The sequence below is a fragment of the Passer domesticus genome, chromosome 8 (genome assembly GCF_036417665.1).
Source record: "Passer domesticus isolate bPasDom1 chromosome 8, bPasDom1.hap1, whole genome shotgun sequence".
Lineage (NCBI taxonomy): Eukaryota > Metazoa > Chordata > Aves > Passeriformes > Passeridae > Passer > Passer domesticus.
The window spans coordinates 33,252,001-33,278,416 of NC_087481.1; the positions used below are offsets into that span (position 1 = coordinate 33,252,001).

General features: G+C 36.8%; 1 protein-coding gene across 5 annotated transcripts in view; it reads right to left on the minus strand.

Annotated features, from left to right (window-relative positions):
• NRG3 (neuregulin 3) overlaps positions 1–26,416 on the minus strand; it is a 695,884-nt gene that overhangs the window by 380,773 nt on the left and 288,695 nt on the right. For 4 of the 5 annotated variants that reach the window (XM_064430253.1, XM_064430250.1, XM_064430251.1 and 1 more), the window contains one exon: positions 12,919–13,040. In XM_064430253.1, coding sequence (XP_064286323.1) covers positions 12,919–12,955 — 37 coding nt within the window. In that variant the 5' untranslated portion in view covers positions 12,956–13,040. Of the gene's footprint in view, positions 1–12,918; positions 13,047–26,416 lie in introns of those variants that run through there. The other variant, XM_064430249.1, reaches the window with a different exon arrangement.

Here is a 26,416-nt window from a genome sequence, read left to right on the forward strand (position 1 = left end):
AAACCTGGACATCACTAAACTCTGTAAACGGTTTTAAGACCAGGACACTATGTGAGCTAAGCAGGGAATCATGCAAAAAAGGAATCTCAAAAATTAGTGCCTTATTATTTGAATTGAGATGCAAAAAGACGTGAAAAGAATGAGAAATTCTGGAATTCTGGGTGACCACAACTGACCTGACTGTTGTTAATGTCTGGTTAGAAAACCAGCATTTCCTTCTGAGACTAAATATGGGCAAACTTGTCATTTGATTCTCCATTCCTTCTCAGGGTCCCTCTCCTCTTTAACGGTGGAACAGCAAATTTGTATGTTATTTATTTCTACAATCAACTTATGAGATTGGTAACTTGCTTTTCACTAACAGAGGATTATAAAAAGATGTAGATTTAAGACTGCTGCTTAGGAAAACAGAGAATTTACATAAAGACTCATGTATCAAATGCTGAAAGTTCTGGAGTATGTAATTCACTGTGGTGGTTAAAGTCAAGTGTTCAGGGTTTTAACCTGATTAGTGAATTCAGAAATCATGTTAGAAAAGTATTTTCTTCCAAAAGTTAATTTCTTACAACACAATATTCCCAACATTTCTCCCCTACCCCAAAGAATCAAATGTGTTGCTGTAGCTCAGTACTTTTTGTACAGTATGTACCTTAAGTTCTGCAGCTGTACCCAAATGCATGAACAGCCTCAAATTTGTTTAGCAGCCCATTCAACCTTTAAGAATGTAAAAAGCTCTTTCTGTTCCTCTCATACCTTCTAACTAGCACACCATAAATATCTCATCTTACTAACAGCATCATCACAAGATAAAAATGGTAAAACATTTTATATTATTTACATGAATTTCAAGCAAATTCTCAAGTTTCCATGGCAAAACACATTCATCTGGTATTTTTCACAGTATTTATTAATTTATTCAAAATCCCTATCAGAAATTCCATGCACATGAGCACAGAAAATTTGAACAGCTCTAAATGAACTAAATTCCCATAAATACAATCTTGTATCACTTCCATCTTGACACACTCCTATGCAAAAGTCATGGATAATTATCTCAACAGAGGAGCTTAAAAAGTGAATGACCCACTCCTTGTTCTAAGAAACCAAATTAACAGATTTGAATAATGTGGGTATAACAGACACCAAACAAGCTCATTATTCAACATTCTCCTGGAAAAAAAATCTCTCATTTAAATTCCCAGTGTGGCTTTAACTTTTGGTCTGCCAAGTTGTTTGGGGCAGGAAATTTCAGGTATTCTAGAGTTCCCATGGCATGAGGCTGCAGCCAGTGGGACTGCAAAGCTCCTGCTGGATCCCTGTCACGTCAACAGTGGGACTGAAGGGTGCCATACCAAGGAGCAATTCAAATTACAGCTCACCACTGAGGACACCAGCCAGCTCTGTCACAAGAAAGAACTAATTATTTGTTTGGAACAGATTATGCTGCTTTGTTGAAATCCTCTTCAAGGTGGGGGAATAAGGAGAAGGCCACCCTGTTCTTTGAGTGCAGCAGTGCTTAAGCAGATGGGACTATACATATGGATGAAATAATTAAGATTCAATGTGTAAATGCACTACGCATTCTGCCCTCCCTGCAATTAAGAGATTTTACTTTAGGCTACGGAAGCATACTCCTACAAAACCCAACCCAAAATAACTACAAAGAACTTTCTATATGTTAAGCTAAAAAAACATTCCAAAGAGGAAAGTAAGGCATGATATGCCATAACTGTTTTTCAGCACAGTAATAGCAGAAACATAAAGGTGTTACTCCAAAACTGGATTTATGAATTAGTTTCACTCTTGTTTATATATTGAACTTTATGTTTTGTAAGACTCTACCTTCAATAAAAGAAAATATTTTAATTTTTCTTTTAAGAAAAACTATCTCATAAGAATAGGAATATTCAACAAAACTGAAGTAATAGAAATTAGAACACCAGCTGGGCTACACCACATTTTCTGGAGAAAAAGCATAATAGCAATCTTTACTATTTTCAACTATGCTAATGACACTGAAGGGTTTGCTAACAAATGTTAGAGACTGAATTTAACCTTTAACCCCAGCGCAGACATTAAAATCATAATCTGAAATCTCTCCTATAACACTCTGCACCCTAATTATTCAGTAGCCATTCTAGATGATCTTCAATTTTAATCCCTGTATAATATGGCTAATCATATTTTATCTGCTACTTTACCTTAATTGAGATTTCCAATCAATTGTATTAGTTTGCCAGTAAATGTAATATTTTCTCTACACTACAGATTTGGGATTGATATCATTAATTGCAGTATTTTTGGCCACATATTCCCTTGTAACCTTTCAAAACTGGGATGAAAACATTTTCATCACCTGTGATAGTCTTAAATAACCAACACACATTATTAAAGGTTCTTAATCTATGATGGAACCTCATGCAAAATATGGGTTTCCTGCAGTCATAAAACCAAATGAAAATAGACAGAGGACACATTCTTGAAAAGTCAAGTGCACTTTTGTAGAGATCTTTCAATGCAATATTGGATTTTATAACTGACTGGGGTTTTGTAGAAAAATAATGTTAAATATGCAGTTTTATAAGCTTAAAATATATCCTATTCTATGATGGTAATTAATTATTTTAAATATAAGTATTTATTTTGATAATTACAGGAAAACATCTGCTTTCACCTACCACCAAATCAACAAGTAACACTTAAGAACTGATGCACTACTAGCTCTCATTCTGGTCAGAAGGAGAGGTTCAATGTACCTGTTAAATGCATATGAGATGTAAGTTTCTGAAGTTCAGTGTTATTCTAAGTGTTCCTTCTGTTTCTAATCAGTCTGAAATTACAATTCTACTTACAGGAAATTACACCCATCATTTCAAGTTAATATACATTAAACGAATGGTAGAGATTTAATCCAAATGAGATGTCTGAGATTCTGTTCCTGCTTCTCCTTCTGGATAACATACATTTGATTTGACTGTGCATTTAAAAGTTGAGCTCTCGTCTGTCACTCATCCTGACAGCCCTTCACTGATACTCTCTGTTCTGAGATTAATAAAAGCTCTGAAGGCTCTTTAACCCCCAGAGTGAAGAGAGAAAGATGGAAATGGACTCAGCCAGCTGCCACCAGAAAATTCTTGCATGTCCTTGCTAAAATGAGAACCAAAGATTCTCACATGAAGCACTCCAGAAAAGGTAACTGTCTTTGAATGACTTTCAAAATCAGGTTTGCAATTTCTGATTTTATAGTCTGTTGCAAAAGTATTACCAGCTCTGTTCTCTGCTGTGGTACATATGATGAACTGTTGTATTTATAAGAACACATGTGCATATAATCAGAGAGATTAAACTCTAATCAAATGAGAATATAGAAAATATGTTTAGAAAGATGATGATTTCAAAATCTGATCTCTCTCTTTCACACCACGCAAAACCCAGTAAACTCATGGCAGTTACATCTTTTCTCCCTCTGTGGTCCAACAGCTGCCTATGCTGAAAGAAGGAGAAAGTGACAATTAGGGCCAGAGTATTCTATGGCCCTGTAATCTCTACAAACCTCTGGGTTGCAGGTGGAGCCAGTTCATCCATAGCCAACTGCTTCACTGGGAAATCTTGGAGATATCTTGCCTGGATTAATGTATATTATGGAAATGTGGACACTACTTTAGAATGTGAGAGAACCAGAAAGCCTCATGAAGCAAATGAAAGAGTTTGACCTCATAGCAAATGAAAGTATTCCAATCACTAACATATCCAAACTTCATCCTAAAATATATGGTTCTTTTTTTGGAAGGAAAGACTTTCTTCCCCTGAATATTCTGTTCCATAAGAGGGTTCAGGGCTTTGAGTCAAGTCATATGAGCTCATGAATTCTTTGGGAAAAAGAGCATAAGACTAAATTTTTGGGTTGTGCACTGGCTTGTGTAAATTCCATTCATAAGGGTCTAACATTTCTTGGTGTATTTTTAAAGACCAAGAACATATAGCTTTAGCAGGGACAGCTCTGATCTTGCAAGTCTCCATTTGGAATCTGGTCTACCATGATCATTAAGCTGGGCTCTTCTTTTAGATGACAACCCTTCTTTTCACATATTGTACAAATGCTAATAAAAATTACTTTTTAAATAGATGCTGAAACGACCGCCTTTAAGAGTTGTCCAAAGTGGTTTAATTACAGATTTTTCAAGTGAATGATGCTTTTAAGCCAGACAGAGGAAAACCATTAAGCAATATTCATTTAACAGGTTCAGCGTTCACTCTCTTTTCAGTTGATACACAGAGGAGACATAAGTTGAAAATCTTTTTCAATCAATTATATTCGGGTATATGGAAAAATTTAGAAAGTTTTGCTTTTGCTTTGTCATGGAAGGAAAAAGACCCAGCAAGCTCAATGCTGCCACAAAAAACTGGTTTGGGACAATCTTGTCTAGTTACTCATCAGCGCAGTGCTTTAATCTTCAAGACTAATTTTGGATGTCAAACTGGTGCTGTCTGGATCAGCTTGTAATGACAATATCATTATATGTGAAGTTGTACCATATTTTCATCTGTTTGTTGTGTGCTGACTGCCTTCAGGAACAGTGGGAGGAGCATGTGATTTAAGAATTATTACAATTGTTAAATATAGAGTGGATATTTTTGAAATCAAATGGGAGTTGGAGTTAAAATTCCTTTCAAACTCCACCAGTAAGACCTCTGGGAATTTAATATATATTTTTTTTAAATCCCAAGGGCATTCTGCTGACTTTGCTGTATTTGTTTTTGCTTGTATACCTACTTACCATATGAAGAGAGGGAAGAAGAAATTAACATCAAGAGCATGAAGAAACTTACTCAACATGGAAATTTTAAATGTGCTGTGGCCCACCTGACAGCAATGTACAGAACAGAGCCTGTATCACACCAGGCACCTCTAACTGGATGCTGCAGTTTGAGCCATACTTTGTGTGCAAGGAGGAATAATGCAAACCAAAATCCCCCAAGAAATTAAGAAAATAGGGGAAGAATTATGTCACGTAAATGGTTCCCAGTCTCCCATGAGATTCATTCATAAAAATGTTGCAACAGTTTAATAATTGAGCATAGAGCCCTTTATGCTTTGATTGCATACAAAATTTGGTTGCAGAAACTCAGCAGGCTTGGTATAGCAGCAACAAGATTCAAACACTCAGAAAAATGAGGCATTAGAACTAATGTAAAGCTACCTGCTTCATAGGAGCTGTTTATATAAAAACGTTACAAATATGTGGGAGAGCATGGATGTGAAAATAATAAATCAGATTTTGAAGGTTAATGAGTCCTTTAAATAAATAGCAGAATTTGGGTGATCCCTTCTGTTCTGGATTGCACTGGTAGTGATATCTCAGAGTTATGATGATAGATAAGCATGCTAAAGGAGCAATCATCCATGTAAATTTGTCTGACATCAACAAGAATCAAGAAGAGGGAGGCAAAGCAAGCTTCTACTTTCAATAGAGAATAAATAAGGTGTTAGAGTAGTGCATTTGTCAATACCCAGGCACAAAGAATACAATATTTAAAAACTCAAAGCACTAAATGCAGCAGTCCTTCAACACAGAAATCCTGCTGAGGACAATGCAAGTCTTGCTTGATGAAAGGCTGACAAATCTGTCCCAGAGACACGATAAAAACCCCAGTGGTTATTTCTGCTTATTTCATACTGTCACACTTAAACATAAATGGGTGAATTTCAAGCACAGCAGGAGAGCAATAGAAAAACCATGGCTTAAGCAAATTGCTAAGAAATTTGCCTACAAGTCTCACTTACAAACTTCTGCTAGACCAACAAATAGAGCAATACTGGAGAAGAATCCAAGAATCAAAAAAACCAACACAACTTACATAAGTTTGTAAACCTTTAAGTCAGGATATAAGACAACAAGTTTATTGGCACCACTAATTCTTGGACTTCTTTAAATAGCTCTCTCCAGCTTGAGTCACTAAAAGAGCTGGAAGTTCTGCTGCCCGTAATACAAGTAATACAGTATTAATGATGCAAGCAATACCATAAATATTATTTGCATTAATAATGCAGGTAACAGGCTAAGTATTGTCTCTCTAATTTACAATGCAAGCACTACTTCAGAATCTTCAGTGTTAAGATGACGACAGCTGCTTTTTACTGATTCTTTAATTCTAAACTAGAAATATCAAGATCTATTTCCTGAAATTAATCTGCTTTTGACAGATTTAGGACTAGTTGTTTTCCTGACTTTGCGTTCTGGGGCCAAATCATTAACGCTTTCAGGCTTAAGATGAGGAGATTTTGTGGGTTTGTTGGTGTTTTGTTTTCTTTCTTTTTGTTTTTATTTTGCTTGTTTTTAAACTCGTTAAAGTAATTATTAAGTAATCTACACACGAAACTAGAATTTCAATAAGAATTCATGTGCTACTTTATAATCACCTATCAACATTACATCTTAATACCTCAAACAAGATCAATACACGCTTTGTTAAACTACCATTTGAAACAGAAAAGCAACATTTTCAGTTTCAGATGGAAAACTGCAGTGGTGGGAATCAAATGACTTGTCCAGGACTGCAGAGAAAAATCTGTGGTGCAAGCAGGAAAGCCCTGACTCCTACTCTAGTGCCTTCACAGCAGAATCCTAATTCCTTCCAAGTAAAAAGGAAAAGAAATGTCCAGGCCCATGTATGTGAACACAAATGTACTCGTGCAGTGGGTGCAAAGTTGGAAACTTTGCTGATATTTTCATAACCAAAAGCATGATGTGACATATCACATCAGAGATGCTCTCTAGTCAGATCTAGTGACAGTAACAAATCTCAATCATTTCAGTGGTATGCTTTGAAATAATTACACATGGATACCAAAATAATTCCAAAAAAAGGCCAAAGTTTCTCTATTAGTAAAGCACATTTAATATTATGCAAATCCTACCACTCCTGTCTTTCTTTACAGCACATACCTTTCTCAAAAGCAGGGAAGGCAGGGACTAGGGCCAGGTCAGGATGCATGTGCTCCAAATATGTTCCTCTAGCTAGAACATAAAAGCTTCTTATGACTAGATTACATAACGCTTCATCATAAATCCTCATAAACACTTCAGTCACCTTTTCTTCAAATGGGTTTATGCCACTGGCTTGACAATTACTGCTTCTGCTCTTTTGCACAATATGAACACACCACAAGGTCAAAGCTGTCTCCTGAATAACTACATAAATTACTTTCTACGTGCCAAAGGTGGTTATCTGAGTGATCTCAAAATTTATAAAGAACACCAAAAAACCCTCTTAGGACACTTAGGAGTACAGATCTCACCAGACTGTACACATATTTCCATCCCAGAACTTCATTTTGCTACTAACTTCGTTCCAAAGAGAAGTGAGGAGAATTCATGCTGGATGTGACCTCAGTAGGCCGTGGAGCGTTTGTTTCTGCTGAGAGCAGGATCAGCTGTGAGGAGCTCAGCAGCCCCAAGGTGCCAAATCCTCCTCTCACTTTCACAGTTACCATGAACAGACAAAACATGGAAACCTTGCAGGTGAGCCTGATTCCTTTTCTACCATCAGCACCGCATCTTTTTTGCAGACATCTGCAAACATACATCATGGACCTTTCAGTTTAAACCTTTAATAAAGTTTAAACTGATGGGACAAAAGGATTTTAAAGTTAGTTTCTTCTGACTTTCAGTGTTACACGCTTGTTCACCTTTGATAGTAGATTATATGTATTTTTTTATTCTGCAGCAGAAATGCAAATAGACAGTGAAGTATAGACAAAGTTGCAACTATTGATATGCTAGTAACATTACAAACAAATCCTGACATTTCCAAAAGGGTGGTTCTCAGTGTGGATACTGTAAACATATTGGAAAAAACCATCATTATTGCAAAGTAATTTAAAATATTATTATAAACCTCTAAGTGCATTTTGATAAACACTGATTCCTTTTAGATTAATGGTGCATTTGTATAATATCTGGAATTCATGAATCATATATAATAATGGGAAAGGATTATTTGACTTCTCTGATATGTGTTTCTGTTTAGTCAAGAAATGATTCAGATGTTAAATGAAAAGTGACTGCTCTGTCTACAGTCCCATGCTCTTTTACAGACTCCATCAACAGCTAATTCTTCTGAAATTCCTAAAACACTTCTAAGACAGTTTTGTATTGCTGGTAGATGCTGGAGCTCTATTTTCCACATGGAATAATCCTTCATTTGATAGCATTTTTTCTTTTTCAACCCATTTTGAATGGAGGTAAGAAGCATGCTTTCTATACAGCACCATGGTCAGAAAGACAACCCTACTTTTCATGTTTAAAATTATCTGTGAAACTGTCATGTAGCTTTGTTACCTGCCCTGGTATAGTCCCCTAGGAGAATACCTTAATATAGCTTAAGCAGACTGGGAGGATTAGCTAAGTCTGACCTCCAAGGACCAGTTAATTGTTGCAAAAAGTAAAATTATATTTTAGCCTCCCCAGGAAAGACCAGCACCACCTGCAGTGACTCTTGTTTAAGATACCAAACATCTCATGCTGGGCTTCCCTACATCAGACTGGTAACTTAAATCTGAAATTGTTCAAGTTAACTACAAATTTTTTTAACATTTACCAAGGAAAATACTTTGTCAAAGTGATCAAGTCAAACTTTACACGCTTTAAAAGATAATTCTGTATTGAAAGTTACTGACTGATAACTACTGAGAAGCACTGTTTTAATGTGATAGCATAACACGCTGAAAAATGGTGGCCCTCACTTAGGAAAAAATTTTGAAGTAACTTAAAAAAAAAAGTTGAGGTTAAGTAAGTTTAAATAAATGTTTGAAGGTAAAGAGCTCTCATCCTCTTCCTACATTGGAGGAAAATTATTATCATATTATTTTTACTCAAACTGAACAAAAATAACATTGTGAATTCCAAATCACAAGAACATGGCATTACGTTTTTGAAATAAAAACAGCTTCTCATTTCAGTGTGGAATTGTTTCTGCTGGCTAAGCAGTTGGTGTTGGAGAGCAGGCACAGCTCTTACCTTTTAATTCACCACTATTCATACCTAAAAGGTGATGCATGACATCCATAGCACTGACAGGATTTGAACTATGGGAAACTTTAGCCAGTTATGTTGACATTAATCACCTAAATCTGGCTTTGAACATTCCTTAAAAGAGCACAGAAGGAGTGGAATGAGGGCTGGAATGGGTCTGACCTAAACAGAGGCCACTGGCAGGGAGGGTGTTTGTCACTGTCACGGTTGTGTGATGTGTCGTGCTTCCTGTGATTTCCTCTGGAGCAGTTGTTTCCATCTCTGGAAAAAGATGCCCCACACACCAAGAATCTCATAGCTCTGTAAAACACCAAGTAGGGCTTCTCATTGCAACTCCTGTGCAAAGCAGCTCTGAATTTTATTTACATGCATTACGGCCTGCAGGCGCCACAGGACTCCAAGACAGTAATAAGATACACACAGAGGATACAGCAAAGTCCATATTCTGTTTATAATCCAACTTAAAAGGATTTAAAGTGAGATGAAGAATCAGAATCAGTTGACACTTTTTTAATACATGGATGACATGGTTACCTCTAAAGAGTGGTATGATTTGAATTATACAAACTCAAATCTCTACTCATATAAGGAGATTTGAATATTATCTTAAGGAAAAAAAAAAACCCAAATGAACAAACAAATTCCCAGACTTTATGCAGATGAAACAAATTTCATGCATTATAATAACTTCGTATTCTATGTACCAATCATCTGGTCTATGGGACTAATGCACAGAGAATTATACAGGCAAGTGAAACACAGCACACAGCTAAATGCTAAGAGTAAACTAGCAAAAAAATCAGTATTTTAATTGCAAAAATAGTTATCTATTCACTGCACAGAAAAGCTGCTATTTGTCCACTGAGTGTATTTTACCTCATAGTTCCTAAGACAGAAGAGAATCACAGAAATTACTGCATTTGCTCACAATCATACTTCTAATTTGGCATACAAGCAGCTGAAATGTATCTAAAATTTATTCAATCTGTTTAAACTGCAGGGAAAATCATTCCATCATGCTAAGAACTAACAAGCTGCAAGGGAAAAAGATGCACAGTAATGACAGAAAGTGACCATATTACTCTTTGTGATAACGCTTTGTGCTGAGTGTTCATTTGATTGGACTAAAGCCAAATTGGAAGGCATCTTTATATATAAATTTTATACTTCCCAGAACATCTTCAGATAGCTTTATATTGATTTAAAGCAGAACAATTTTAATTTTAGCATGCTGAATTTAAAAATTCTGAAAACACTTTTGGTTTCAGAACTGTGTTCCTATCTTGCCTTTAATTTATCTTCCAGGTACAAAACACAACTGAAGCTCGAATGAATTAGGCACCAATTCCCTAATTATGAATGTTCAAAACGGACAATTTTGGATATACTTGCACACTTATCCTGCTGTTGGACAACAGGGATTCTGTATTTCCATTTTGTTAGACCTAAGACTGCCTCTTAGAACCACAAAATCATTCAAGTTGGAAAAGACTTCTAAGATTGTTGAGCCCAAAACTTCCAAGTCCACCACTAACCCATGCCCCTAAGTGACACACTTACAGGTCTTTTCAATACCTCCAGGGATGTTGTGTGCCAAAATTACATCTGAACATAAATAACTTGTGAATAACACCATCATGTCGACTTAAAGGCTGTAAATGATATTATTTGGAACAGGAGAATATTTCCCACTGCGGGGCCCCTGTCAAGAGAGATCAGCACGGCAGGCAAAGAAGGAACCACTGCTTAGTCATTAGGGAGACTAATGGGGTAGGTGTAATCTGATAAATGTACAAACATATCAGATTATGTACAACATAATCTGATAAATGTACAAACAATTGCTGCATTCAGATATGCATAAACTACAGTGCATGATGCAAGCTGAAGAAAACATGCTTAGAAATTAAACATACATTTTGTTGAGAAGAATCTGAAGGCATATTAGAGAGAATATGATGATAGAAAAAGGAAAATTACTGAGAGCTAAATAACCTACTGATTACTGTACTTTTAACCATATTCAGCTTGATTTAAGGACAGGTTTGGTTGCATGATGCTTAGATTCATGGTGTGAGAGCTGGAATAACCTGATTTTACCTTATGAATATTTGGCTCAGTAAAATATTCATTTTGCTGGTTAGCTGGATTTTTAACAATCTCATCTGGCACAGCCAAGAGATGAATTTGAAGGGAATGACTGGTACCAGCCAGCCCAGCTTCAGGCTCTCTCACATGGTTCTGTTCTGTGTATGCTGCTGGAGATGCACTGGTTTGTTTGGGTTTACTCTCAACTCCGACTACACAGCCAGGCAGACTGAGGCTTTGTGCTTTCCAAGGTGTGAAAATTGCTCCCAAACTTTTTGGGGCATATGTTATTTTCTTCGGGAAAACATAAAAGTAAGGAAACCACAAATGTTTGCTTACTCAATGTAAAGCTCCACCCTTGTCTGCAGAATTAGGTTCCCATATGTTTTCCTTTCTGAAGTATTTTTTATGGCAATAATTCCAAAACCAAAATAAGAGTTAAAGTTAAAAATGTTGTCACTATCCAAACGAATATGAAATTTCATAAATATTATGGCTTGTGCTATAGCACTTCAAAGATTCTTTAAACAGATGGGCTAGTGAGACTGCCATTCATGTTTTAGCAGTCAAGAGGCATGTTTTAACTGCTGGTTGAAACACAATATAAGGCACATTCCACATGTAGCATCAGAAAAAAAGAAAAGGCTTGCTTGCTAAAAATCACAAATAATAATAAAAAAAAGCTAAGTGGATAACATAATATTTTATATAACTGTAATTTCTTGATAAGAGAGCAGTGGTCCAAGAAAAAATTACTGCTATATTATAAAAGATCAAAGAAGCAAAAAAGTAAAAGAATCCTGTTTCTCTGAATAAAGTATCACAGTATTTTTTAAATAACTATCTGGATGAAAAGCTCAAAGTTTTGTAAACTCCTCTACGCCAGAAAAGCACAATAACATCCCTAGAAACCAGCTAGAGGAAAAACATTTTCTTCAAGTGACAGCAGTCTAATGGAGATAAAGAATGAGGATAAGAATTTTAATCTATAATTTTAATGAAGATAAAGGTGACAGATAAAGGAAGAGGAGAAGGAGGATTCTGTTCTCTATCTTTCCCTATGATTTGAGATAGGCTCTTACTGGAAGGACATTTGTTAACCTGAATGGTCACACTCCAGAACTTCCCTGTATAACAAATTCCCAAAAGTAATCTGCTTTATATCATCATCTTTTATGTGTTAAAAATTAATAATTTAAAAATAATCTATAGGTCACTTTGATTTTCTAGTGAAGATTTCTGTTCATTTATAAGCTCCACAATGATGAAACACAAAGGTAACAAAATATGGGCAAAAACATTAACTGTAGCCTTATGATACAGAATTCAGTTTCAACTCTCAAATCTAAAGGAATCATTTTGCGTAGGGCACAGAAGTATCCTAGTACAGGTTATGGAAGGGAACAGAGAAGGCAGAGCTGCCTCTGAGAAGGAAAAACTACTGTTGGGAGCTATTTTCTGCATTTAGAAAAACCAAACATAATGTCAGTTCTTCCATTCCCAGCAGGTGAAACAGAGAAAGCCGAGCTCCCGTGTTGTTCCTTGAAGCCCTGTAAGAGATAAGCCTTACACTCCACCTATCTGCACAAGGATGTAAACTGAGTTTAGATAACATCTCCCCCAAGACTTGGTAATCATTCCTGCTTGGGTCCATTATCGGAGCAGGAAAACACATCTCTTCAGTCTCAACAATGAACAATAGCTTAAAGCCAGATTCTAATCTTACAGGCTGGCATTCACAAGTGTTAACAGATGATTCCAGGACACAAGTATAATCATCGGCTATGCAACTCACTTTTTTGTTGAGTCGAACCAAGCTGAGGTGAATACATCTCTCCCAGCTGCACTGGAAACGCTGTTAGGAACTTGGAGCACTTGGATTCCTTTGCCTTCCCCTTTCCAGATCTGATCCTTATTCTGTAAGAGAGTGATGAAAGGAAAAGTAGAGAATTTGTATCGCTATTAGAAAGTGATCTCTGCTCAACTTAGTTAATTAAAGACAGTCAAGACCAATTATTTTACAAACAAAACTAATGCATAGAAAATACAAGTGACTTGTTGGTGTGTCAGGCATGAGAGGCCACTCAGTGTTACTCACCATCCCTTATTTAAGTTACTTCCCTTATTAGTAGACTACTATTTAATTCTTTGTAAGTTCTATTGCTCGCTTTTATATGCTTTGAGTAAACTAATTTTTTGCAATTTTAGGCAGATATGCAAAAGCAGTACTTGAACTCCAATACAGCAATGAGGCATTGGATATCCTGTCATTTATTCTCAGACCTGCTGCTCATACTGTGCTGTGCTGCCCATATGAACAGCATCAAATGAGGGTGTGAGAGAAAAATCTGTGAAAATAGCTGTGAAACACATGGATCAGAAGTAGGTTTAGGCTTATTTTTTCGTTTTTAACCACACTTCTTTTGTCACAGACTCAGACACAGGGATTTTTTGCCCTTCTCCCCAAGCCCAATAAGCTGAGATCTCTACAGGAATCATTAAAGTGCAGCTGTTATTTTCCCACTAATGGCTGTGCTGGACTATATCAGAAGGAGAAAAACTCCATGAAACACCCTTTGAGGAAGAAACTTAAAAATAGAAATTCTAAGTTCCAACTATTATGAGTGACAGAGAGCAGAGCTGAGTGATGCAGGCAGAGGGGATAGCAGCAGCCATAACTCTAACTTTGCTGCCATTAATGTTTATGTTGTGTATGAAGTGGTTTACCAACATGCTGATGGACTGGCATAATGTGCAAGCACATGATTTATTCCTTCATGCAGCAGCTATGGGAGAACACAACCACAAATGGATGTTTCAGTACAGACAGTTTCAAAATAGAGAGATTTATCTTGACAAGTAGAGAACTGCAATAAAAGATGTATTATTTGGTAGAATAATTGGTGAATGCATTATCCTGTCAACATTTAACTGTTATAATCAACTTAAATAATCAAAGCTGCCCTAGAGTTTTTTATTGTTTTACATTAATTTCAGAATAATTTATAATTTTACTTACATTTGCATCAATGTAAATGGAACTAATAAGTTAAACCTCTAAGTTATGTGAAACAAGAAGCATAACACACTTCAACACTGACATGCCTACTCTGCAGGCCATGCATTCTCATACAGGCTGCACTCCAAACCAGCAGAGGACACCAAAATGCTTGGGCTTGCTACCTGTGCTGTTTAGGCTATCCATGCTCACAATGACCCTGTGATAATGACTTTGCTAATTAGGGAGTGCTGGTAGTTATCTTTGGTCCCTCTCTCACCTGAAGTCACTCTGGAAGGTGGCTTGCTGTGACTGGCTCACTCACCCCTTTGCAGACGTGCCATTAATGTGACCTATCCATCTCTGTATGCTTCATTAGTCTGTTTGTTCCACTCAGGCATAAACTGCTGATTTTTGGATTAGCTGCTTTTGTCTGTTAATCTGCCCTCGACTCACAGACTGAAATGTTTTAGCAGTGGAATTCTGAAGCATTTCAACAGTTGTTCCTGAACCACTTGGTGAGTGCCTTTAGAAAAACCTGCAAGCTTTGCCAAGACCTGGGGGTATTTGTAGACTCTCTGTATGTGCACCAAGTAGTACACAATATGTATAAATGCAATGCTTAGATAGAGGCAAATTCAGACTAATGTGGTGTGCTCAGGTAATTATGTAGATCTCAAATTGAAAGCAATAGCATGCATGACTCTCTATAGAACTGAGAAAATCTCTGGCTGAAGATATCAGAAAACCCCACACCAAGTCCATGATGTGTTGGTACAAGCTCTTACACTGTTTTCAGCAGCAGATTCTGGCTTGTAGGGGATTCTACCTTGCTTATCCTTTAACTAGTTGGGCCATACAACAGCCTTGAAGAAATTAAGAAAATAAGGTTTAGCTACAACTTCATTGCAGAAAGATGGGGAAATGAGCATGTAGAATGGTGAAGACAAGAGGGTGCTACCTACACTATGATTTTGATGCCAGTCAAGGCAATGACATCTATATCATTGTTGAGAAGAGAGAGAAAACAAGAATCCATGTAAGCTTTGAGGCTCCCTGGGGGCAGGTACATTCAGCTGAATATTTAATGTGTGTTCAGCACAGCTACCAGGACAGCAGTGTGTGGCTCAACAAATGCAGGCACAGTGTGGCATGTCCTCAATGACAGATCAGGCAAATTAAGAAAAACACCAAGGGTTTGACTGGATACCATCAATAGTTTGATTCATTCTGTGTTTTCCGTCAGAATGTCCAAGTGGGAGAGAAAAATATGCATTTAAATATATTGCTGATGGTTTAATTGCTGAAACTTGCTACTCCATCCCTACTCAGTTGTAATAATGATCAGGGCATGGAGCATTACTTGAAGAATTAATGGCCACCTGAGGTTAACAGCCCACAGCTAAACCTTGAGCCTTCAGCTTTCTCAGCTATTCATTAATCCCCAGGAATTGTCCTGTGACTCCATCATTACTTCTAATTTAAAAAGTGTATTTTCTCCTTTTAATTTTCTTTTCACAAAATGAAAGTACTCAATTAGACTTTGTCATTAAATCACATCTGCATTGATTACCTAGGAAAAATAATGAGAACAAAATTAAATTTGCCTATTTAATCATTGAATCCTGATTAAATATTTGTTATAAACATTTCATTGCAATTAAGGCTATATAAAAATGCATATTAGGCAAAGAATGGTATACAATTCAAAGATGTAACATGTCCAGACTCACTGCTTCTGTTTACTTCCTCTATTCCTTACTGAACAATGCACTACATTTGTGAGAAACTTCACAAATTCTTTTCAGCATCACAAGACTATTAATACATAACAGTAGCTAGGAAACTGCACAAATGTTCCACTGATCTGATAGTGAAATCAATTTAAATCACAGTGATGAAGATATTCCTAAAAGAACCACATGATCACATAATTACTTTCATTTGCATAGACTAAATAAAGAATGAAAGAACACACCCAGGTAAGATTTCAGACAGTGATGCAAATTCTCCAAATTTCTCTCTAGCAGTTGGTGGTCATCAGCAAAACCCCATTTTTGTCTGCGAGTCTGGTGGGATTCCATAGGATTCCAAATGCATCTAGAGATGCATGGTGCTGTGATTAAATGAGTCTCTAGCTCAGTCCCTTTGCAGGCACAGAGAGGACACTGTACCTTACAGCACCATGTGCTGAAAGACCACGTTCTGAATTAAAGCGAAATCAGCCTACTGGTTTTATACTGAAATTCAGCAGGAAGTCCAAAGCTCACAGGGATATTTATCAGCTTAGCACCTGACACACAGCACATTAACAGAGGAAAAACCTTCTTAAAAATTCTGAATAATCACAGGATATGAGCACTGTTGTGCTTGTGCTACCACACCCAGGTGGAGAAGCCAGCTCAGAGCTGGAGAACTGAGCGTGCCAACCAGACTGGCACCCACAGACAAAGGGCTTTAGGTCAGTGTCTGATGTAGGTCATGTATAACCTGGTTTTGTCTAGAGTGTTTAATTTCTCTCTCCACTATATACCAAATATTCCATGTCCCCTTCACTCCCAGTCACAGCATTCCCAGTTTCCTCCGAGTCCCTCCATTTCTCCTGCTGGATTAAGTGAACAGGTCTGTGCATTGAATGTGAAGTGAAGAAGATCTTGATAACATTCCTCCCCACCATATAGGAAATGATTTCTACTAGTTTGGTTTTTTGGTACACAAATAGTAATAGAAAATAATATACAAATATATTTGAGAACATAACTGAAAATAACAATAAAAGTTTAGATTTTTTTCCTCCCTGTCTCATTTCAGTTTCTCTAATATGAAAGCAGATGGAGCAGCACAAAACCAACATCTAATCCTAAAATATACCTAAAAATATTCAGGTTTTCTGAATGTTTTATTGCTCCTTCCAAGTCGTCTTCCAAAATCTCCCTGCTTGCTTTTAGAGTGTCTATATTTAGACTGTAGAAACCACACCAAAGGCCTCATCTTTTTAGCACTTTTTACTTAATAATATGAATTATTTCAGTAAGAAGGCTGACATATTTGGTCACTTCCATGTTTGTGCTATTAAATTAAGTATCTCAGAATAATTTTAGCAGGAACATTCTTAATGAAATTGCATGCATTCTTCGTGCTGTCAATGAATTGATCACAAGAAGTATTTCAGCCATGAGACACTGGATGGTGTTCGTGAAGTAACAGGGAGGTTATCTGGAGATATAACCAGCTTGCAGCTGCCAGATGGTGTTGAACAGAATCACCTGCTATGCAGAGCTGCTGAATTTTTACCAGGTAAGTGCCCCATTGCACACAGTGGTTTTGTGTATTCAGATGGCACAGGGGAATGATAGATGCATATTTGAGCCCATAAAAATATATATTGAATAATCAGCAAGTTCTTTGTGTTGTTTTTCAGACACAAAATTATAAATTATACATGTAGAAACATCTTTCTGTCAAAAAAATCCCCATCCAATAAAAGCAAAAAAATCCTGCTGAAAAAAACTCTAACAAAAAAACCTTTACATAGCCCAACATGAGACAGGCTACTGCAATGCCTGCATTTATTTATGAATAATAATAATAAAAGACATCAACATTTGCAGCTCTTAAATAAATATAACATTTTTTAGATTGAATTATTGATTCCAGTTTCATTTTACAGAACTGCAAACCTATTAAGGATATAAATGAAAAAAACTCACTAATCAAGACTTTGGGTTTGTTCATTTTTCCAAAAAAAAAAAAAAAAAAAGGAATGGCTACCATAATTAAAATTACGGGATTCATTTTTAGATGCAGTAGGCAGAGTGAAGTGAACCAAGGCAAAACAAAAATCCAAACCTCCAAATCTTACTCCTGAAGAGAGAACGGGGGAAACTTTCATGGGCACATATGGTCTCATCTGAAAGAGCACTTCCCACACTAACTTCCCACTAGTACTTTATGAAACATTGGTTCAAAACTGATTCAAAAGAAGGATGACCTGGTGAGTCACCAGCATCATTTAAGGAAACCTAAGAAATACCTCCAAGACCTCGTGCCCTACTGTTTGATCTCATCCCATTTGTAAGACCACAGTCCAGATTGCATGTATTTATTCAAATACATGAGTAGATTAAAAAAAATATATTCGGTCTGGAAAGAACTCTTTCCACACTTATTATGGAAGCAGCTGAGAACTCTTTATTCTCCAGTCTTTGCAAGTAAAACCACAGTAATTTCTAGGTTTATCACTGCCACCTTCTGAAACACTGAAATGCTATGGTTTCATTATAATTACCAAAGCCTAGTTACACATTACTAACACAGCAAGTGTTTACTCTAAATAGAGTTCCTCTGTGTTAAAACCAAATTTATCAACCTGTGCATGTTTTTAGCTTTTACCACAGAGCAGGGTTAGAGGGAAGGTCTTGCAATTTAGCATGATCAGCCATTTGTGAAGGGTGCATATTTCTTAAACTTCACCATTAATCATTATTCTGTAAATAGATGAGGACCTATGCGTGTTTAAAATGAAATTTACACATTAAACCACTCAAGATGATCTTTAATTTCTTTAATAAATTAATTCAGTGCTAATGAAGGGTGAAAGACTGACTGAATCAGTCATTAATTTAACCTTTCCCTCTTGAGAAGATCAGTGAGCTACCACTTCTCACAAGGGTATGTCAGGGGAACAAGTCATTTTATAACAACTCAGTGCAACGCATAAACATGGTAGCATTTAAAATGCATTAGCAACAATTTTACTGAACCACCTTCAGGTTATTAGAATAACTAATTAATTAGCCTTCCTAATGCCATATGGACATCAACCACAAACATTTTAGAGATTCACATTTGAAACTATTTTAACAACTATCATTTTTTAAATGACTATAAGTAAATTATGCTTTTCAAGAGGGAATTCAAGAGCTCCAAGCAGCCTTAACCTATGTAAATAAAGCAATATGTATACCAGTTCCTTGTAGAAGACTTTGGAAAAAAGAAGGAAAAAAAAAAACCAAACAGAAACCTCAGGGTACCATAATAATAAATATAATACCAGCCTAACCAAAAAGAAAGAAAACAAACAGTAGTAGGACAGTAAGCCCAGTTGGAGAAACCTTCACTTACATTATAAATTCAGTCAATTCCAGTCCACGCTTGCCTTCTTTTTTTTATAATTTTCTTCTCTTATAGACTTTGATTTCTACTAGCAACCTGTAAAAAGCCATTCTAGAGAACACACAGAATACTTCAAACATTTGGCTGTATTTTCTAGGACAGACTGGATTACCAAATTCTTGGGAGTTACAAGGCACTGAAGACTGGTTTTTTGTCTTCTATGACAATTTTCCAGAGCACACTGGAAGGCAACTTTATTGCACACTCTACTCGAAACTGAGTTCCCAGTATCACAGTGCTGGCAGCAAAAGCAATATTTGTACAGATAATTCAGTGTATGTAACTACAAGAAGGTAAAAAGTCCTTAAAACTCAATACCATCTGAGGCTAAAGCAAAAGCAACGTGAACTAAACCAAGGAACCAAGTGATAGTCATAATCCTCCTGCTGAACAGCATTTCTGTGCAGGCAATGGCCTACACATTTGCTTAAATTCAATTTTGGCACAGGAAACATCTAAAATACATTCTTTTCAAAGAAGCTCTATGCTTTTGCTTTTCAACATTGAAAGATAGGTTTGGTTTGATTTGATGTCTGATTATATTTTTTTCCTCGACTACTCTTTTGCCTTCAGGTGAGAAATATAAAGGCAAACATCTATTTAAAAAGCTGCACAGGAGACAACAGCATATGCTGTGCACCAGCAAGTACCAAACGCTACTCCATAACCACTGGAAATAAATTTCAGTCATGTTCTTTACATAAAACATCTTGGTATTGTATAATAGTAATATTACATCAAATCAGGGACAGAAAGGTATCTAAAGATACATAAAGAAATGAATTTCAGTTGTTAAAATAAGCTCTGAAAATCTCATTTTCCTAATATTGGCCCCAAAAGAAGACGACTAGAAAGAATAGCCCCCCAACTCACTTATATGAAGGAGCCAAAAGTTTATTGGACATTTTTAACAGAAATCTAAATGCACTCAGATTTATGTAGAGAAGTCATGAGCCAGTTGCAGTTTGTTTTAAATTGAGATACATCTGCACTATATAGCTAAGATCAAACAGCCCCTCGGATGTGCAAATATGAGATATTACAGCCATTTAGTCAGAATGACTTTCTCATTCCAGGAGAGCCAGGAAAGAAATATAAAGGGATCAATAATGAAAAAAGGCAGATTCTGTAAGAATGTCTAGGTTAAGATTATGTTAACACCAGATTAATTATTTTGTAGTTCCTCTTATTAAGAACTGAAATTTAATGCCAATTTTAATATGCTTCAATGGAAAACTAGAGATTAGCAGCTGAAAAAAACAATTTTGAAACAATAAATTAGGTTCCTCAGTCTTCTACTGTATACAAAAAACCCCAAATACATGTTAATTTTAAGCTGTCTGGTTAAACTGCTAATAAACTTATGCTCACTTGTGTACATCATTTATTATATACACGCATTATTTCAGAATCATATAAAATCTGCTATTGGTGTAATATAAGATAAAGTACTTCACTGTAAGTTACTGCCAAAGACCTCATTATTTCAATCCATAGATGGGTTCTGGATCTCTGTACTTTCCTTAGTGGCTTCATGACCATCAGGGCAAAGGGGTGTTTGTCTTTTTATAAGCGGGAAAAATTAACCCTATTAATCTCAATACTTTAAGATCAGCAATTGTTCAAGAGCTTCGCTTCTAGGACTTAAGTGAAGAAAAAGCAATCTCAGTTTACTTCCTGCTGGAGTGCACATAAACAACATTTATCACAATAAGCACTATCTTGCCCGCATACTTGGCTGGCTATCTCAGCTCATCTCCTTTAGACTCTCAGTGAAAAATCCTTTCATACTCTGATTTCATTGAAATAAGATTTATTTTCCTCTCAGTTTTCCTTACTCATTTTTTCTAACATATTTACATGTCTTGCTTGCTTTTTCTCTGGTGTGTTTTGGGATATTTTTGTGTAAGACTCAATTGCACCAGTCCAGCATGTTAAGGGAGGAAAAGGGAAATGAAATGTATGCAAGCAACTACAGATGAATAAAACTGAGGGTTATTGGTGTTACCTGGTTCTGCCCTGACTGATAAATTTCAGTTCCACACAAAATTTGATTGCTGATGGGAGACCTGGCTTAGCATTATGTGAGAGGCTTATGGGGCCCTGGTGACTTTGCACAGCTTTAGGGGAAGTTAATGGAAATTGCTGGGTATTCAGCACTATGGGAGGAAAAGCAACAATTTGCAGGCTGCCTAAATATAGATTTAGGAGTCTGACATCCTGAAACCAAGACAGAGGCCAACTGTGGTCATTTTTTACTAGTGTGTCTTTCCATGGTGTTCAGTACTACATATACTGGGAAAAAAAAAATCTGTTTTCTTCCTTTCATTTCCCTCTTTTACAACATGTTTTTTTCATAAGAGCTGCAAGCAGGATTATTAATATTCAAAACTGGTTCACTGAGCACTGTGTGAAAGCTTCCTCCAAGAGCATTGTAACTCGTTGTTTAGTAACCTCAGCTCTCATGAAAACTGAGATGTCTGTGGTTGCAGATGACATGTCTGCAGTTCTGTCTTCCCACATAACTTCCAAACTACACGCAGGTGCAAAGTGAATGTGGTGAGTTTTCAGTGCAATTCAGATAAATCATTATACAGCCACAAGTCCCAGTCCTCCCAGGCTTACCCTGAGGTGACTTAACTTTCCACTACAGCCAGGATTGATTTTCTGGAAAAACAATGCACAGAAACCAGCAATCCTGTTGCTCTGATTGGTATAAAATTTATATGTTACCTTTTTTTTTTAATTATACCTTGGAATTAAGTTTTTCCAAAAGTAAACCAGGACTCAGGATTTTATTCTACTTCTGGCATAATATACCAAGAAAGTTTAGTACAATGAGACATCCATCTCTGTTTTGTCTTCTAGGCAATCTGAATTTCCAGTGGATTGCAGAATACCTCTCTGAAACACTTGTGTGGTGCTGTGCATCACACCCACCACAGGGCACACCACAGCAGAGTGGGTGTGCAGGAAGGGATTCTCTTGCCTCACTCAGCCTGAGCCTGCTATGGGTTTGCAGAGTTCCTAAGGTACGTTTTCTAATAGTTCCTTTAACATTACATTTTGAGGAATAAACACACAAATTATCAGGCAATCATAGTTGCAATACAAAAACATTGGAAAAAGTTTAAAGAATACAGTCATACTGTAAAGATGAATGTCCCATTCAGTAATAGACACAGCAGCAGTGGTCATTAAGGAGTTCCTGGGAGCAGCCACCGAAATCATGTTTTTGTTGCAAATTGCCTAAGGTGGGTGAGGCACAGTTACTTTGCTATTCAATAACAAATTCTGCTCCACAAACAAGTTCTCTTAGCAAAACCACGTCCTAATCATCTACATAAGCAACCCAGTGGGAGGAGCAGATCAATTCCTCACGCTGCCTCAGATAAAGCCACTTATTGTAGTTGAAGTGTTCCTGACAGGTAAGATGGGGCTACAGCTCATTTTCCTGCTAGTGATCCTTTGTTTGGACACAACACAACCCAGCCCTGAGCACAAACATGCTGCAGCTGGGTTGGTTCATTCCTGAGGATTGGTGGATACAGAATTCGGAATGGAGTGTTACCAATTTCAAGGGGAAATTAATGACAAAAATACTTGGACAGTTTTCCAAAATACTGAAGTCTGTAGGCTCAGAAATAGTTAGGACACTACCTACCACCTACTTGAAGATAACAGCTGTACTGCAGGTATGGAATTGTGTCTCTATTCCAGTGCATTGAGCATCAGCTTCACAGAGTGCTCTGTACCTCACATGAAAAGGAATATTCTGCTTCCCAACAGCAGGCTGCTGCCATTACTGTTACTGTAATCCTCTCTACAATAATGAGAATGAAAAAGGATGTAAAGAATGGAAATAACTTGGCCACACCATCTCATTGTTCCACTCTTGCTTTTGGTACAATTCAGAGTGCAAACACTTTCTTATAAAAACCTTATTGAACTGACTCTGCAGATCACCTGAAAACCATGTCTAGCCCCTGAGAGACTCCAGTCTGGTGCAAGTTAGCACATCACAGTCATAACTTGGAGTATCCTAGTCACCCAAAGGTATTTGTCACCCGATAGGTTTCGTAGGCATGATGTCACAGATAGAATTAACTCTAAAAAGGTCAGGTTTGCTGAAAGAAACAGAAATAAAGTTCTGGTAGGGAAAAAGTGCAATGATCCACATAACAGAGACAATACTGCCAGTAAAAGAAGCCAATATTACAACAGTCATCTAGAGCTCTAGTATGGACAATAGGAGAGTAGACACAGCAAATTATTTGTGTTATCTTGCAGAAGCAGAAAATCTGGACTCAGAATTAGTGAAAATTATTCTACCTTCTCTTTATTATTTTAGCATTTTTCAAGGCATGTGTAATCCTAACATGAAAATAAACAAATGCCAGAAATAGAAATTATGAAGAGATTTACAACGTGGCAGCCAACACATCCCTATCCTAACAACATGGGATAGAGCTAACAGGCCACTTGCTCTGTGGAATTGCTGAAAAATCTGCTATGAGAGCAAACCTTATGGGCTGTATCATTCCAAAACAGAGACAAATCAACTGTGGTGAAGACAGAAGAGTGACCACAACTGATGGCACACAGGAGATCACTGACCACTCTTGGCAGGACAGTCTCATGTCCTACTGACTAACAGTGAAACGGATCACAGAAAATCCAAAAAGCTGCCAAGCCTGGAAAAAATAAGAGCCTTTGGCTTCTCAGCATCATTCTGTGCAAGCAAACACGAGCTAGTAACTGCTATTGATGTGAATGATAGGGCCATGAATGAAAGCTCTTTCCCAAAGCTGGGCCAAGCACTCCTGACACTGGACAATTTCAATTTTCCCCTCACTAAAAGAGGTTGCCCGGTTTATTTGCTAACATTTTTCCCTTTTTTTTTTAGTTATGCCTTCCCCCAGTCACCTTCACAGCAATTTCTGCAACCTTTCCTTACAACCCTGTTTCTTTTAGCTGCAGTTGTTTTCATTCTTTGCCCACTATTTCTGCAAGTGCTTTACTTTGTGATGAATGTAGACTCAGGACAATTTTCCAAATGAGAATTTACAAGGGTTAAACAGCCAGATTATTCAACATTTTACCAATTTACCAATTATAACTCTGTTTATGCATCTCAGAATAATTTTGTTCATCTTTTCCTCATGGCTGACATGTAGTCAGACTTTTGTCTTTCAAAAAATACACCGGAAGTTATACCAAATTTTACATTTGTGCAGTTGAATATTGCTGTCTGTAACTTCATATTTATCAATCACAAAATTGCCTAAATTAAAAAAAAAGAAAATAAGTAAAAACAACAACCTTGGGAATTATTTGTAGTTTTAAAAGTCCTTCCCTGTTGTATGAATTAAGAACATTTTGGATCCTAGTCAAATCTCTGCAGAAATTTCTCAGGATGCTCTTGAAGTCTGATAGAGAGAGTGTGATAGCAATTGTGATTAGTCAGTCTTCCAAACATTCTCATCATAGCAAGGTAACCTAAATATATCCTAACTGATATATTTATGGGTTGCAATTGAAATGTGGCTTTTTGGCTTGGGAAATTTTACTTCATTTTCCATCACACAGGCACCATTCCATGGACTTGACAGCCCTTTTCATCCTTATGTACTCCTCTCTCCAAGCTTTTATATATATTTATTTTGAACTGAGAACAGTAACTCTATAAAGCACACAAGATGTGGTCGTACCATGAATTAGTACAATGGTACAAAACAATGAGATCTATTTTATTCCACATAGGAAATCTGAGAGATGTTGGAAACGTCTAAGACTTCACCACTACTAAGACCTGAGCTGTCTGTGAAAAACTGAGGCTCTCATATCTAATTTTAATTGTAATCTCAGAACCTATCCTTTTATATGCAAATTTCGTGTTCATTTCCCCCCATGTGCGTTGTGTAAAGCACACACCAGCTGAATGATCTCAGAACTGGGAGATTTTTCTCCTGACTTTTATGGTGTCAGCCACCCACAACTGCTCCTGGGCTGGCTCTAGTGGCCCACCACAAAAAATGTAGTGAATAATAAATGTCTAATACAGATGGCTCAAAAACCTTTAGGAGCTCTGGTGCAAATATAACAGACCATGCTCCTCCTTGATCTCATCCATTTCTAGACTCCTCTGAACATAAATCTTTCAGTTCCAAAAGGAGCAAAGTACAAAAGAAATGCATCAAAGAAAAGATAAATGTAAGTTTTCAAATGGAATTAGGAACCTAAACATACAGATTCATAAAAATAGATTTTCCATAGCAGTTGAGGCTGATTTTGATAATTCTGTCATGAGATCATCAAGCCTTTCAAAACCTGATCCTATCAGAGGATACAGTGAAAACATAACATTAACTAAACTTTCCTCTAGTCCTAGCATCATATTCTGAATAATACTTCCTGAGCGTATGACAAGCAGAAACTATTCTGCCTTTAAGGACAACAGATTGTATTTCTGTACGTTGTTTTGCATATTAAGATGAAAAGTAAAAAAATATGGCCAAATTAGGTTGGAAAATCCAGAACATCGTGCAAAAAAACTGTTCATCAGAACTTAGCATCTGTCAGCATGAAAAATCATACACAATTAATTTATTTTTATGAATCTATATCATCCTATAAAACTGCACAGCTTGCCTGCTTCAGCATATTAAGGCCACAGGGAGGTAAAGCGCAGTAGTCATCCTTCACAATCAAAATGTGTTTAACAAGATTGTTAAGGGAATTCTCTTAACATCCCCTTAGTAGCTGCACGGGCAACTGGTCAGCTAGTGAGCCATGGTCATGTTTGCACAGTGCCTGCCCCACTCATCACCATCCTGCCCAACATCTGCACTTAACACTCGACATGCTTCCCCTTTCAGCGCCACAGGAACAGATTCACAATATCAGCCCAGCCCTGGAAACCTCTGTGTTATCTGCTTCCTCTGAGGTGAAAATTAAACCAAACCTGGTGAGTTTTGCCTGGTGAGAAGCAGCATAAAGAATTGGGAGAAAAATAAAATATGATCCTTTAAAATAGTTCAATATTTCAGATGATTAGCTAACACTGCAGAAATGTCTTAAAATATACATAAAAAAAAAACCCAAAACACCAAAACCCATT